The sequence below is a fragment of the Spea bombifrons genome, chromosome 5, assembly GCF_027358695.1.
Source record: "Spea bombifrons isolate aSpeBom1 chromosome 5, aSpeBom1.2.pri, whole genome shotgun sequence".
Taxonomy (NCBI): domain Eukaryota; kingdom Metazoa; phylum Chordata; class Amphibia; order Anura; family Pelobatidae; genus Spea; species Spea bombifrons.
The window spans coordinates 88,243,603-88,259,403 of record NC_071091.1 but is presented as its reverse complement, the minus strand read 5'-3'; the positions used below and the strand labels follow the sequence as shown (position 1 = coordinate 88,259,403).

The window sequence follows — 15,801 nt, the reverse complement described above, 5'->3', positions numbered from 1 at the left end:
AGATAAATTAAAATAACAAAAACAAAATTACTATTCCAAAACTAACACTAGCGCAGAAAATTATTGATTTTTGCATTGGTTTAAAATGTATACAGAAAGGGTTTCTATTTTATACTATGTGTATTTCTAATTGCTTTCTTGCTATTGGATTGAGAGCTGGATGTTGGGTATAAATAGTAAATACACACTCAATCCAGTAACAGTTTATTCCTAAATATTTGTCTAAGTGGACTGAATTACAAAATGTATTTTTCTATGGTAACTTCACAATAAAAGAAGCCGTTCTGCTGGTTAAATGGAAAAGTGTGATGTTTTCCTTTAAAAAGACAAACAATGATGTATGCGTTTGCTTACTATTTTGTCATAGATGCTTATAATAGTTTGTTGTCATAAACACTTATAATACATAAGAGCCCATTCACATAGATTACAATGAGTTAACACGTTTAATTTCTTTATAGCCCATGAATTATTGGCTGCAGTAATATTAAAACTAATATTTATCTTGTAATCAAGCAAAAATAAAAACACCATGTGCATATTTGGATAAAAATATTAATTTCATAATAATGAAAACACTGGTTTACGTATTATATAATATGTTAAATATACTGAAATGTATTAGAAAAAATTATAGTTTTGTGTGTGCACACAAAAAGGAGTGGTAAATTTGAAAACAACATGTAACCGTCCAAAAGGGAAAATGTGTTCGTTCTTGTTTAAAATATTACCTGTATACTCAAGTAATGCCAACAGTATCCGAGTTTTCACTTCTAAAAATAATAAAAAATACATAAAATAACAATTTGGTCATAAAACCTACGTATAAACATTTCATTTATTGTAAATTATATTTTATTAATTGGTGTTTAAGCCATGAATTATCCTTAAAATGTAGATGATTGTCAAACATTAGCTTTTTGCATTTTTGCAACAAATTGCTCTGGTTATCCAAGGACAAAAAATATATAAATACATTACCAACGAAGGTAAATGTGTTTAATAATTTCTTCCCAAATTAAAAAATACAAATATATATATATAATATATATTGTGTATATAGTACATATACTACATTATATTTTTTTGTAAAAAACGAATACAATTGTTAAAAATCTACTAAGTTTTTAATCAAATAAAGGCAATTTCCCCCCAAAATGTAAGTACTTTAAACTGGAGTGCGTGAGTTTCATTAAGGGACATCACACTGTAGAAAGAAGATAACAGCTGCTTTAATCTGCACTGGATCCAGTAAAATAAACATTCCCATAAATCTTTAGAAAAATCATTCCATCACCATCAAAATACATTAGGTTATGTGCTGACCCAGCATTCTGCCTGACCATGTCCTACTAATATATAGAGATTACTTTTGCTTACCGAAGAGTAATAGTTGTAGAGAGTTTATCGTATTTTAATTCCACCAATAGTCTGTCTGACCATAAAGAATGCTTCAAAGATCTATCATGTCATATTCATTTCAAATGAATAAATTAAAAGAATACAATCTTATCAATCAAAGTGGTATGTCGCCAGTATGTTTCAGCCGATAAGGCGCCGAACTATCTGCTGGAATTCTCCTGTATTCCCCATCTCTGTTTATATGCACTACATCTGTTATGTCCCTCAAACATTCTTTACTCTCCTAAATTCCATCTTGTTGAGATAAGATTAAACATTTTATCTCATTTTAATAACTCATTGGGAGGTCAACTCATTTTCTGGCAGGAAGGACCAAGATGGCGGTCAGGGACAGGCAAAGTGTCCGTACCAGTGTCTGTGGCAAGGTTTGTGAGGGTCTATAGAACCCTCGTTGAGTTGTCCACAGACCCCAGTAAATGTCCACCATGAGCAATGCTGGTGCCAATCCCATAAATCGGTATAAGTAAGTATTATCTTAATACACAAACAGGTTACAGGTAGGGCTTTAATCATCTCATTGAAATTTAAGTCTAAATGAAAAATAAAAACAGAACATTTAGTACACAAGAACCGAGATATGGAATTACGACTAGCTGTTCATGCTGCGTTATTGTGTTTCTTTATATAGAAATCCTGTTTCATTTATAGTTCATGACAGATGGTGACACCTACACTGATATATAGTGTGGCCAAAAACGTCAGTTTCTAAGTGATAGTGTGATGTTAGCCCCTTTCTATCAAAGTACAAACATATATAAGATCTATTAAGGTCAACTTAATTATAGCTTTGTTAGGGACTTTAGGCCTAGTGACCCTACATATAGGAGGTTGTTCATCTACCCAAATCACCACCAGGAGACTCTGTGGTTGGTGTAATCTCTGTCCCCAAATGTCCCTGTCATAACTAATGACATGGACATAGTTACATAGTTACATAGTTACATAGGCTGAAAAAAGACATGCGTCCATCAAGTTCAGCCTTTCCTATAGCTGTTAATTTGTTGCTGTTTGATCCAAAAGAAGGCAAAAAACCCCGGCTTTGCTCTTTCCAATTTTGCACTAACCAGGGAAAAAAATTCCTTCTTGACCCCAAAATGGCAGTCAGATTTCTCCTTGGATCAATAAGCTGTTTGATCCAAGGAGAAATCTGACTGCCATTTTGGGGTCAAGAAGGAATTTTTTTCCCTGGTTAGTGCAAATGTCCCTGAAAACATAACCAATAGGTTTCTTTATAAAAATAAAGGCACAGTTCACATTTCAACATAAAACTTGTAATATGCCATAATATTTCATGATTTTACATAATCATAGTAAAGGTTTTAAGTTTTCTTTCAAATTATCATGAAATCATCATTAGTTGAGAGTAAGCAGATGATTCATTATTTATATGAGCCAAATAAATTAATTTAATGGCACCGAAAATGGCATAGGCACAGATACACACCAGTGCCAAGAAAGATAAATGTAATTAAAACCAATACTCTTTCAGCTTATAATTGTGTGCGTAATGTTTCTCCTTAGTATTTGTGTTAGATATCACTTTTTACCGTTTTGTTATATTAAATATATATATCTGTTATATATCTGTTATATATGTACTAATAGAATGTGTCCCTGCCCTCCTATACCAGTTTAATGTTACATATACTATGATTGTGGTTAAAATCTTGCTTTTGATTACTGGAATTATCCTGTTTAGAATCACCAGACACCACTAACCTCCCCTTTAGACAGAGTTAATAATATTTATCTTCTTAGTTCTACAAATGATCTGCTCTTAACTTTTTTCATCTCTTGAGCCTGGAAGTTTTCATCTACTTTTCTTTTATGTGAGGTGTTAGTTAAATATATAACGGTCAGGGAATACCCCGAGACCGTGTGTTGCAGTATATAAATGTTTTTGGCACAGTAATCTTACTTTGTAGCGCTCGAGGGCATCATTTATTTATCATGAAATAAAGTATTGGATTTCAGATAAAAGTGTTTAACCCATCTGGCTGCCCATTCCTTATCCACAATTCTCATTAATTCTTGATTTTATTCTCCAAAATTGAAAGCCATGATACAAATTCCCAGTGATTCTTGAACACCTCTACCATAATAATCTCTTTCTCTTCCAGTAGAATCTGAAGGTAAGGAGGACATTTTTAAGGTTATGCCCTGCTTTACTGGAAGCCAGAGTACCAATTTTAGTGTAGGGATAAATAGCAGAGATAGGGAGAGCTGGGGAGAGATATGGGAAGCAGGAAGGCCGGTAGAAAATTTAAGTTTAATTAATTGGCTAAATATAAGTATAGATTACCTACTTTCAAACGGTCAGAAGAAATGTTTTGTATTAAGAAGCTACCCCCCAGCTATTTAACCCAACTCGTGTTTTTGTGCTTCTCCCGAGGCAATATATAAAATATAACTAACATTTTCTGTAAAATAGTTATTTACATGTATGCTATTGTATTGTATTATTGTATTGTATAATTGTATAATTTAACCTTCAAATGTCTGTATGATGAGGCTACTATCGCCTGGACCGGTCCAGTGGCCCCATGGGAGTGGTATCACCAACTATGGTAAGCACTGGTCTATAGCATTACCTTTCCTATAGGAGACATTAGTTGGGCACTTATAGTTTTCCACTAATTCTATTTTAATTGTGAAAGTGATATGAATGATTTTTATTTAACTCAACCAAACCCCTTTTGTTTCTGTGTATTTTCTGTATCTCGGAGTGGATACAATGATGAGTTTTGCTTACCTTCTACAAATTTTTTAATGTTCTGAGCAAGAACGCGAACGCTGTTGGGTAGATTCCAAGGATCTTGCTTAATATGAAGTCTCAACCGCTTTGGACAACTTAATTTAGGCTCCATTTCCTGTTGAAATTCTGCACACAACGTGAATAAAGTGACAGTTAAAGACACTCACATCTGGAATTACTCATTTTCATATACTGTAGGAATAAGATCAAATTAAATACTGCGAGGAATCCTGATTAATTGTCACTTGACGCTGTGTAATAACTTAGAAGTGACAGGCTTTTCATTGAGAGATTTGTTCCTGTTTCTCTTTTTTTATTTTTATTTTAGTAGTACTGAACATGTCTGAGGCTGTCTGAGCCTGGCGGGCTTGTTAGATGCAGCCATGAATTGGGTTCACAAGCCCTCAGGGAGGCGGTGGCAAGGAGGGCAAATGTCCCTGGGCTGCTATGATTGAAGTATTTAGGGTCACTTTCCGATTGGATAAAGTGGATAATGTACATTCAGCACAAAGTCTGCCAAATGTGTTTTGGGCTGCTTTATTACAGGGCAACTCAGATTGATATGACCCCCTGGGCCGAATAGTTAATGCCCCAATTCCACACAGCAATCAAAAACTCATTACAAAAGCAGTACACAACACATTGACTTAGTTCATACAACATGGCGCATAAAAATATAGCTCTGTCACTTTAAGATGATTAAGTTGATATATCAAGACCTGTTCTAAGTTGTTTTATTTCATGTAAGGTGCCATTATATGTCAGCTTGTTTATAACCTCAAAGTACTACACAGAGCTGCTACCGGACTTTCAGCCTCTTTGATGTTTTATGTTGCCATGTTTACAGGACGAGGGAAAAATATGTTATATATAAATAACCTTGTAAACTTCTCCTTGATGTGAAATATTTGGTCTGTTTAAAGGCCTTGGAGACAGCTGGACCCCTCAGAAGATTGGTAATAGACTCCACCTGATCAAATGAAGAAGCAGATGAAAACAAAACAATTAAAATAAGGCAGTTGTGAACCACATTGTAACATAAATCCTGGCAAGCTTTATTTATTAATGGGCGCTACAATTCCATAGATTCCATTAAGTCGCAGAGTAGCCACTGATCATGCCGGCAGATTAAGGATATTGGGAAACATTAAGTCAAGGACAATGGAACAATGGCAATTTCAGTCACCAATATGACACAAACTCCATCGCCGGGTGGTCTGTGGTTCCTAGACTGGGCTTGTTACACCCATGGCTAACTTCCATTGTGTATATCTACCATGATAGGTAGCACAGCTTGTGTTATCACACCATGGTCATTCCATGGTGGCTTAGCTTTATCTTTGCCATCCTGGAATGTACAGAAATTGTCAGATATTCCATAATATAGAGCATTCTATATGTTCTATGTTAATAATAACAGCTGGGTATCAGAACCTTATTTCTGAGGTCTCATTCTTTTTTTATGAGTTCTCTACATTTCTATTTATACTAAACAGTCTACAAGACAAAGGGTGCATTTCCTTAGCTGCGTGCCTTATGAAGGATTGAACCCATTGAGCTTCTGCTGTAGGAACTGCTGGCTCTGTATAAAGTATAGATAAACCAGTGAGATTTTTTCAGTTTCTTCACCCATTGAACTATACATTATACAGGACCAGCGCATCCCTTCTCGCTGAATAATCCTGCCAGTCCTTAACAACCACAGCTCTCCTTCGCATTCTCCTGCCCCCTCTCCCTTAGTGAATAAATCGCCTATGGGGCCCTGTTTCCTAATATTTTAATACTTTTCTTTACTTTACTTTAATACTACAATTCAAATAAAAAATATAGTACTGCATTTTATCTGTTTCCTCAATATATATTCATACACCGAACAACATACACTACATACAAATATGATCTTATAAACAAAAGTATATTGTGACACATACAGTGCATACATACGTAATGGATTTTACTATGACATACCTGGCTGAAAAGGTGTTCTAAGCAGCTATGTAACTTATCTTGCTTGTCATGTGAAATGCGCACACCCAGAGGAAGTTCATCACCTGCAATTAAAATTGCATTTTTATTGTTTCATTTTAGAAAAAGAAACTACTGAAGTTGGTTGTTTTATCCGAAGTGCAAACAAATTGAACCTTTCTTTAATAGCAGGTATATAAAGGAAGAGCTTTACAGCTTTAGTCACTTGGTGCACCAGAAGAACAAAATGTTGATACATTTGTGAAAATGTGCCTTTTTATCTAAACTGTGTTTCTTTGGTATCATTGAGTGCTTTTTCTGTGTACCTTCCCTGCCCAATGCTGTGTGCTGTAGCTTCCAAAAGCTACAAAATAACCTATAAATTGGGAGGATATCTGTAATCTGGATTGGCAGAGGAAAAGTTTTGGTGGTTTTTTTGTGTGCTTAAACATAACCTGCACAAAAAATACTAACAGCGCCAATGTGTTTTTAATTAAAAAACAAAATCACCAAAAATAAATAATAACTCACTTAGCAGAGGTTGGTGGCCATATGGCTGCCTGACATCTTCCTGGTGAAATACTTTCCGAAAATATAAACTATGTGGGTTATTTATGATTACCTTTATAAACCAGTATACTAACTGTAAAAATAATCCAATACTTTTAAACAGCAATGTATACCTTTTAGTATTTGTACTATAATTGCTACAAAGAGATAATATTCTATACATATAAGGAATTTATATTAATATATTTTGGCGGTATTTCGGCTAACTCAGCTATGACCAATATCATATATATATATATATATATATATATATATATATATATATATATGAAATGTATAATGGGATGTATACTGTTTATATGGATTATTTACAGTGTATTGTGGTTGATGTCAGCATTTCTTCATTAGTCGTATACAATATACAGTTGAAGGCAATATGGCCTCAATCTTGTATGTACCTAAAACAGTAGCCAACATTAAGACTCACCGGAGTCCATTTCGTCGCTGTGCAGGTATGAGCTGCATTGGCTGCTGCAGATACTCGTAAACGAAGCAATGGAATTTCTATTGCTGTTGCAATCACTAAACAATAAAACACATATAAACCCATTATACACATTTTTAGATTAGAATGCCTTGCAGCGCTAGAGGAAAACCGCAATTTCAACAACTGACATCTTAAAACTATTTACAGGAAACAAAATAAAAATGACTGTATACGGCAGTTTAAAATGAAAAATAGAATAGACTGAACAAAATAATGGATTTCTGGGGACTTTTGGATCTCGGACGTTAACTTTAATAACTGCATTTTACAAATTGTATGGAAAAAAATCATTAAAATCACCTATAGGAATCCCTGTTGCTGATGGTATCGTGACCCGAATCCTCCTGTTCATCACCCGCCACATTGAAGCAGACCCTCTTGCCGTTCCTCTCTCCTTTATCGTTGTCACTGTCCGAGGTGATCAAAGTCTCTGCTTTACGTTCCGTTTTTGGAGAACATGTTATTGATGACAATAGGCTAAAAAAACATAAGTAATGATAAATAAACATGGTGATATATTTATCAATTTAATAACAAAAATGTAATTTTGGTCTGTGCAGTAGAGACATTTTAAGATGTAAGAATAGTATCACATACATGATATGTCACATATGTCACATACAAGAATAGTATCCATGTAAATTTCCAACACATATTTTTCCAACATAGCTACTAGAAAATATAAGAGATGTGAAAAGGAAACTTGGGTAACTATTCTGTTAAGCAGTAAAACCTTGCATGCAGAATAGAGTTTTGTATTCTTAATGCGTTGTATAGCACACCCAGTATACACTCCAGTATATAAAAAAACGATGTATCTTTAAAAAATCCAGAATTAAGTGACAGAGATGTTGACTGACACTGTTGCTTGGATAAAATAAGGAAGACTACCATTGACTTGCATGCCATCAGACCTTCACATCTATCATTGAGACATTAATCCTACGTATAGTCCCTGTTCTCATGATTTGCGTAATTATTCCTCTGCATTCCCCTTTGGTGGAACTGATTGTCTCCGACAGCCTTTGTAAAGGTTGGGTGAGAGCTAGAGAGAGAACTTTAGGACAGGCTATGTTTGCCACAGTTTCCCTAATGTAAAGCAAACTCATTTCCACCAAGTCTTCAAACCTCCATCGACACTATCACTTCACAAGCTACATGTGTTTTAATCTAATGATGGTAAAAGCTATGCATTTTTCTATAATTATTGAATTAGAGAAAATAATCTTGATTAGAGCTCTCCAGATTTGGATGCTAGATCATTGCCAGCCCTTGAAGCTCTGCTCATTCACATCCTCTGAACAATAGGTGCTAAATCAACAGTTCACACACCCTGTCTTTGGTAACCTCAGCCTTCCTGTTTTCCCCTGCAGATCCTATAACAGAGACCCTTTGGGGGTTTTAGTTTCCTGAGCAAAATTTGCTGCAACATAATTGCCATACGGGAATAACCCACAAGGAATAAGAAGCCTGACGCTGTCGACACGCTTGCACAGCCTGCCAGGTATTGTTTTTCAATAAGTGGCATTAGCAATTAGTATGATTTATAAGCATGAATTCACCAGGTCCCACGGTGATACAGTATGGTTTATAAAGTAGAAGCAAGGCATAAAATATACTACACATTACATACAAAGATAGGGCATTGATCATCGTAGGGAATACACCAGCCTGCCGACCGAGGTCCCTTGATGGGGACTCTTCTGCAGAGGAGGTCCCTGTTATGGTTTGTTCAAGCTGATTTCTGATGTACTATCCTTACCATAATGCAGAGTAAGGCATCAAATGTTGTCCAGTTTTAAGTACCCCAATTAAGGTCCCTCCTCATTTTCGGATTAAATTAGATTAATAAAATAGGCAAGTGCATTTAGAATTAAAATTTGTACGGATCTCAAATCTAATCTGGACTAAAAAATACCAAAAGCATTTCTAACAGTTTGAAACATAGGGAATATTCTTCTGTGAATTAACTAACACGTTATAAAAATACACTTAATCAAGCAAAACATGCACATAACCACATTGAAACATACACATATGTAAATTTTGACACATCTGTATGGCTTCAGTGATTTTTGACAGCATTACATTTATGAAGTCTCTCTGATGCCCATTTTCCAAACGTGGGACCCAAGTCATCGTACCACCCTTACATGGGTTCTAGGGGTGGAATAGCACCTAGGAGAGGAATCAGAGTACCATCTCCTTTCAAGGAAGCCTGGAAACTGATCCTAAAGAATATAATGAATACACTGGGGATTATGCATAAAGAGAACATCTGGTGCAACAAATCATCTGTAACATTTCATTGGTTGCTACACTGATTGCATGACTTTTACCCCATCAATTCTTTTTTATGCATAACCCCCACCATGCACCTATCAAATAATTGTCTAATCCTACATTTATAATGATAGAAATGATTAGAAAGAGATAGCGAAGATAAACCGCATCTAAAATCATGGAAAAGCATACAAAAAGTAAGAGACAAAGTTGAAGAGAAAAGGCCTGTTTGGTAGGAATTACAATCACTGAAACTAAGGGAATAATGTGCTTTTGTTCTACTCTTTTGTCCTTTTCTTATCTTCAGATCCAGAGCTAACAATAAATCACTAAATCCAATACTGAATATAGAATCCATGCAGAAGGCATGCCAAGATTGACATCACCCTCATCAATAGGTAAACTTTCAACAACAAAACAACGCACGAAATTACAGCACAAAATCAAGCAAATATATTAGGGGTAATCTAAAACAAAGGCAAGTAATTGAAAACGTCAGAACATACCCAGACCTAAGTTGTGTTCGTTACTAATTAAATGCCACAGTAAAAGGCTGACTAGTAAATTAAATTGCATACAGGAAAGTGTTTAGACTAATTAAAATTTCACATATATGCAGATTAAATGGACATCATTATGAAAACAAAATGCACACAAATGATGTAAACCATATAGCTGTTCAATGTTTTTTTTATTATTATAATATTACTATCATTATTATTATTATTGTTTCTTTTATACTACAAACCAGTTGTGTTACCTGAGTAATAACTCCCAAGTACAGGCTCATGACATGGAACAAAATGAGATAAAACCAAGTTTACCGAACAATTTTATGCTTAAGGAGAAACTCATAAATTAAAAGAGCAATAAACCATTTCATCTAGTGATAATGGCAAGAACGCTTACTCATCAATTTGAGAGACGCAGGTTTCCACCTCTGCCAGTGCTGACTGGAGCTTGCACAATAACTTGTGGTAGATATCTTGGGTTTCCAAGTCTTCATCCTTAAGTAGATAGCGTAAGCCATGGTTATCTTGCTGACCGAGAGAGTGTCCAGATGGTGCGGCCATAGTCGTTATTGTATGCTGCACATATACCATTGGGTTCAATTTACCTAAACAATGTCCGAGACAAAGACGTTTATTAGACAAAGACTGTTCTTAAGAACTGGCTTTAAGGATAATACTAAAGCTGGCCTGTCTTCAAATACAATACACATGTTGTATTAAATAGTTCATTTGTTTTCAATAATTGATAAATATATTTTAACATACCTGCTGTAGGGTTCACTTCTAGTCTAATAAATCTCTCCTATTTTTTTCCACCAGTTATTACATTTAAAAAGAATTGAGAAGAAAATTTACCGTATATGGTTGAGAAGAGGATCCCTGTACAGTTTTTCAAAAAATATCTTAGACAGGAGGATCCAGGTCCCCTGAAGCAGCCTGGGAGTGTTAAATGGGGTGCATAAGGCATTTCTGGAGGCAGAGTGCTCTGTGAAATGCCTTTTAACCCCCTTAATGCCACTCTGCCTCCAGAAATGCCTTTTTAACCATCTATATGCCACTCTGCCTCCTGAATGCCTTAAACCTCCCCATATGCCACTCTTCCCCATAATATGCCTTTTAACCCTCTAAATGCCAGAGTGGCATTTGGGGTATAAGGCATTTCTGGAGGCAGAGTGGCATTTAGAGGGTTAAAAGGAATATCATGGGGCACAATGGCATATAGGGTTAAAAGGCATATCATGGGGCACAGTGGCATTTAGAGGGTTAAAAGGCATATCATGGGGCACAGTGGCATATAGGGGGTATAAGGCATTTCTGGGGCAGATGTGCATAACTAGGGGGCAGGTTGGAAAATAGAAGGAAATAAAACCAAAATATTTTTCTCAATCATAGCTTTTATTTAAAAAAAAAAATAGTTTAGATGAATTAACATTTACTGGTAAAACTTTTTCCCTATAGGGTCGTCTTATATTCAGGCTTTTTCTTTTTTTTCCTAAATTAATATTCAGATTTGGGGGGTCGTCTTATAATCGAGCAAATACAGTATTTCTGTGCAGGGTTTGGGTATTCAACATTAGTCACTAATTTATTAAGGGGTTTCTTAAAATAAAATACAAAATAAAAAAATAAAACATTAATTAAAACATAAGCTATTTTGGAAGTTCAGTGGGTCTTTAACTCAAGATAAAGATGATTAAAGTAGGTTTGTTCATCTTGTTAGAGAAATGTATTATGATTTGTGTCATCATAGAACCAGTCTCTTTTACAGATTAATTAACTGGCTAGTATTGCCCACTGTACAGCTCTGTAGAATATGATGGTGCTATATAAATCAATAATAATAATAATAATAATAATAATAAATATACACCCCCCCCGTTTGATTTGGCTAACTATTTCTGCATCCTTTGATAATATAAAACTGACCAAGCTGTATTGAACCAAATTTTCATTCAGTCTTTAATTAACATAGAACATTCAGGAGTAGCTTAAATAATCACATGCCATATGTTGGCTACATCCATGAACACTGGTATACTGATATAATTATCAAATCTATAATTAGAGAGCAGATGGCATCTAATAGTAAGTACCACTTGTGAAAATGAACAATTTGATTCTGACATTTCAAAATGTGTGATGAACATATATAAATATATTTCTTTATTTAAAACATTTCAGGCATTGGATAAGACCTCTTGGGTGTGAGCTTTCAATCAGGACATTGCTTATCTTAGAGTTGTTAGAGTTTATCAAGTTCTACTGAATAACGAGCTGTGTATACAGTTAGAACTACATAAATACATGATACTAATGCCGTAAAGGGATCGTTGTATCTTTATTTATGGCAGTATAGGCGTACCAGAAGTCATATTATATTGGTAAGTGTCAAGCTGATGTATTGAGAGGTTGTTACAAATTCCACATGCATCGTATGTTCAACTATGAAGTCTAGTACATCTACCTTGATCTTCTCAATTTCACTGAGAAACTCAGATGCCCAGAATACAGTGCTGAGTCTATAAAGGAAACAGTTCAGCTAAGACTGGTAGTTAAAATGCAGTTGCTAGCATGGTGGACCCTACATCCTCATTTTGTTACAAACCTTCAAGGGACTTGGCACATAATAAACTCTGTGATCCGTCACTTGCATGATCAGTATGAGCACACCCAACATGAAGGGGTTTACCTAAGCCTAGGGTAGCATATTGAGAGGTAGGGCTGGACTGGAGATTAAAATCAGCCTTCTCACTTTAAGGCCAGCAGCCGATAAATGACGTACTTGTTGTTGCCTGCATGAATCCAGCTGGCACATGCATACGAAGGGATCAGCCAAACAAGGAACAATGAAGGTTTGTGCGGGGCACCATCAGGCACTGGTGCACTAGTGATTTGCCAGGTTAGCTTGATGACCAGTTGAGAATGTAGGATACCTACACCTGCCATGCACCATGGGGGGATCAGTGCTAATCAGGGACAGATCTTTGTCCCTTGCTCCCTTAGGCACCTGCACTAAGCCTATCTACACAGCATGGCCGCTACAGGGCCATCTCTGCAAGAAGAGGCACAAATCTCTAAACCCGGACCACTACAAAACAGCCCATGTGTGCAATGTAAATGTAAAAAAAAAAAGATCATCATGGAATCGGGGTGGGATGTAATTTACCTTTAGCTAACCCTTATGGTTCAGTGAACAGATGTTGTGATTGGGAGCTGTCATGTTACAACTAGGAACAGAGTGGTATCAGAAACTATAACAACAGTGTTTTAGAAAGATATCCCATCAATAAAATGTTCAGAAAAGTCTCACCTTGTTCTGCAGTTCTATTTTCCTTGTCGTGTGATGTTTGCTTTCTACTGTCCAGCTGAACTCCAAAAGCACTACCGAGAGATGTCAAGGTCTTTGGATAAGAAACCTCCATTACGTTGATGTGGCAGTTTGTGGGACAAAAGTCACTGCTATGAAGAGGTGATATCTTTGACTTGGCTTGTTTGAAGGTAGGCCATGCTCTGTTTTTCAAAACCCTTGAAAACTGTTTAATTCAAAGAATGTGTTTTTATTGAGTAAATATTCTTAAAAAAAGAAACTATTCTGCACAAAGGTTTTAGATGCACAGGGCTCAATTGAGCCGTTATCCAGATCATCACTGTGAGATCTTTTGCGTTGTACTGGGTTATTATCCTTAAGGGATAAAGTTTTTATCGACTAGAACTTAAAGCAGACCCGTCACACGTTTAAGTATACCGGTAACTAAATTTACTAATTAAAACCATATTCTTGCATATACTGTATATATATAGAAAAAAAGGGACACATTTTATTGCCTGAATTCTCTTTATAGCCAAGGCATTAAGTTAATTTAACATTTAAAAAGATATTGTCGCAATAGGGTACAGAGCAGTATACGAGCCCACCGCATCTCATTGGTTGGAATTATGTTACTGTTTCATTCCTTTATAGCACAGCGGATTCTGTAGCACTATTACAGTAGGGAGACAGTAAGAAGTAAGAATTCAAATTGACAAAGAACAGTTTGACAATAAGATTAGCACATGCCAAGACTTACTGGTACAAAAGGAGAAGAGTTCCCTGCTTTTGTGAGCTTTTGTCAGGTGGAAAGAAATAAGACAGAAGGAAAGGGAATCCATACATCTAAGTTTAATTTGACTGGTGAGAATCCTGTAATCATATCACTGTTATTACTATCCCTTCCGGGCTCCCTTATATGTTCATGCAATCTTAATCGACAATGCTGCTTACAAACTAAACCAATGTTGACCGTAGCTGAAGTACCGAGCACACATTCATTAAATGTCAGCATAAAATTGCTTGCGCGTCAGAAGCAGCATTATTGTGCTGCACACAGCAGTAATTTGTCTACTGGATGATGGCATCCATCAGGTGTCCATATTGGGAAAATATCAGTATATGCTGTTGTCAAGCTTTTATTGTTTTTTATGTAAGTTCTAGAATACTATTGGGTTATGACGACTGGAAGATTGATGCCCATACAAAGTCACACCACGTTGATGATCTCTTCCAGTCGCCCTTCCGACGCAGCTGCTTTCCGAAAGGAAATTCATTTTGGCATAAACAACATCTTAACAAGAAAACCCATCTGAAGTTACGCTTAAATTGTTGTAACTATTGAAATGCTGGAATCGATTGTTTTCCGTCATACTAAAGCGCAATGATCTTCAAAAGATCATCACGGCACCAAAGGAATCTTATAACGTTAAAATGATGAAAAAGACAGATAAAGGGTGAAAATACAAAAAAGAAAAATACAAATTTAACTCCTTGAGCACCAGAGCGGTGAGTATTACCTCTCTGGCACTGAATGAATTAAAGAGATTATGGCCAACGCATACGTTGAATGGAGGTAAATCATGAAAGTAATCAGATTACCGTATGTCTAGATCCCACTGACGTTCCATTTCTGTGCATTAACCTTCTATTTAACATAACTTCCAAATAACTCAAATAACCATTGGCTGGAAGAACAATATACTCACCCCATGGCACTGAAGGAGTTACTATCTGGGATAACGTGGCATGGATGGGCAGAAACACACATTAAATTGAAAGTATTCTCAGAGAGAGTAATGTGAGATATATTAGAAAGAGACTGTGAAGACTCTTTACTCCCAATAGAACAGACTTAATATTTTGGTCTCCCGCACATCACACGCCAGCGAGACTAAACTCTGCACAGTAATTTAATCAAGTTATATTTAGGAAACACTGAGGATTTTCAGAGATTGGCCTGCAAACATCTGGGAATTTTCAGATGATACCAAACATCGATGAAGAACACAATGTGCAGATAGAACATACCACAGACGACCAATGACCTATTTTTAGAACTTAACGTCTTCATACAAACTAATCTGTGCAAGAGTGCAATTTTAGTTACTATGGTAACACAGTACCTCTCCGCGGAAAGGACATATGAGTATGATTCTTGGAACAAAAGTACTCCTGAACACAGGAATGTGTTTATATTTAGACTTAATTATTCAAGAAAAATATTAAAAGCTAACTAACCTTTTCAACAAAGTTTCCATTAATTCTATTTTTTGCCCATTAATAAACAGTAAACATAAATACATTGCTCGGAGTATAATACTACCACAGCTTACATAGAAAAAATCACTTTTTTTCCACAATGTATGCATTGGTCAGCCCTACCATATAGCTAAACTTGGTGACAGCCTGAGCTCTGAGCTGGTAGGAGCATCGACATGGTGGAAACCCAAGTGGAAACCACTGCCACTCCCATCACCTTAAGCAAGAGACTAGGCAC

The 15,801-nt window shown here is 35.9% G+C and overlaps 1 protein-coding gene across 1 annotated transcript in view; it reads right to left on the bottom strand.

Annotated features, from left to right (window-relative positions):
- Positions 1–15,801, bottom strand: part of PREX2 (phosphatidylinositol-3,4,5-trisphosphate dependent Rac exchange factor 2) — a 118,014-nt gene that overhangs the window by 37,780 nt on the left and 64,433 nt on the right. Inside the window, exons 24-31 of the mRNA XM_053468318.1 lie at positions 13,305–13,527; positions 10,392–10,599; positions 7,500–7,676; positions 7,140–7,234; positions 6,146–6,228; positions 5,057–5,147; positions 4,175–4,303; positions 732–773 (exon numbers count right to left, since the gene is read on the bottom strand). Coding sequence (XP_053324293.1) covers positions 732–773; positions 4,175–4,303; positions 5,057–5,147; positions 6,146–6,228; positions 7,140–7,234; positions 7,500–7,676; positions 10,392–10,599; positions 13,305–13,527 — 1,048 coding nt within the window. The remainder of the gene's footprint in view (positions 1–731; positions 774–4,174; positions 4,304–5,056; positions 5,148–6,145; positions 6,229–7,139; positions 7,235–7,499; positions 7,677–10,391; positions 10,600–13,304; positions 13,528–15,801) is intronic.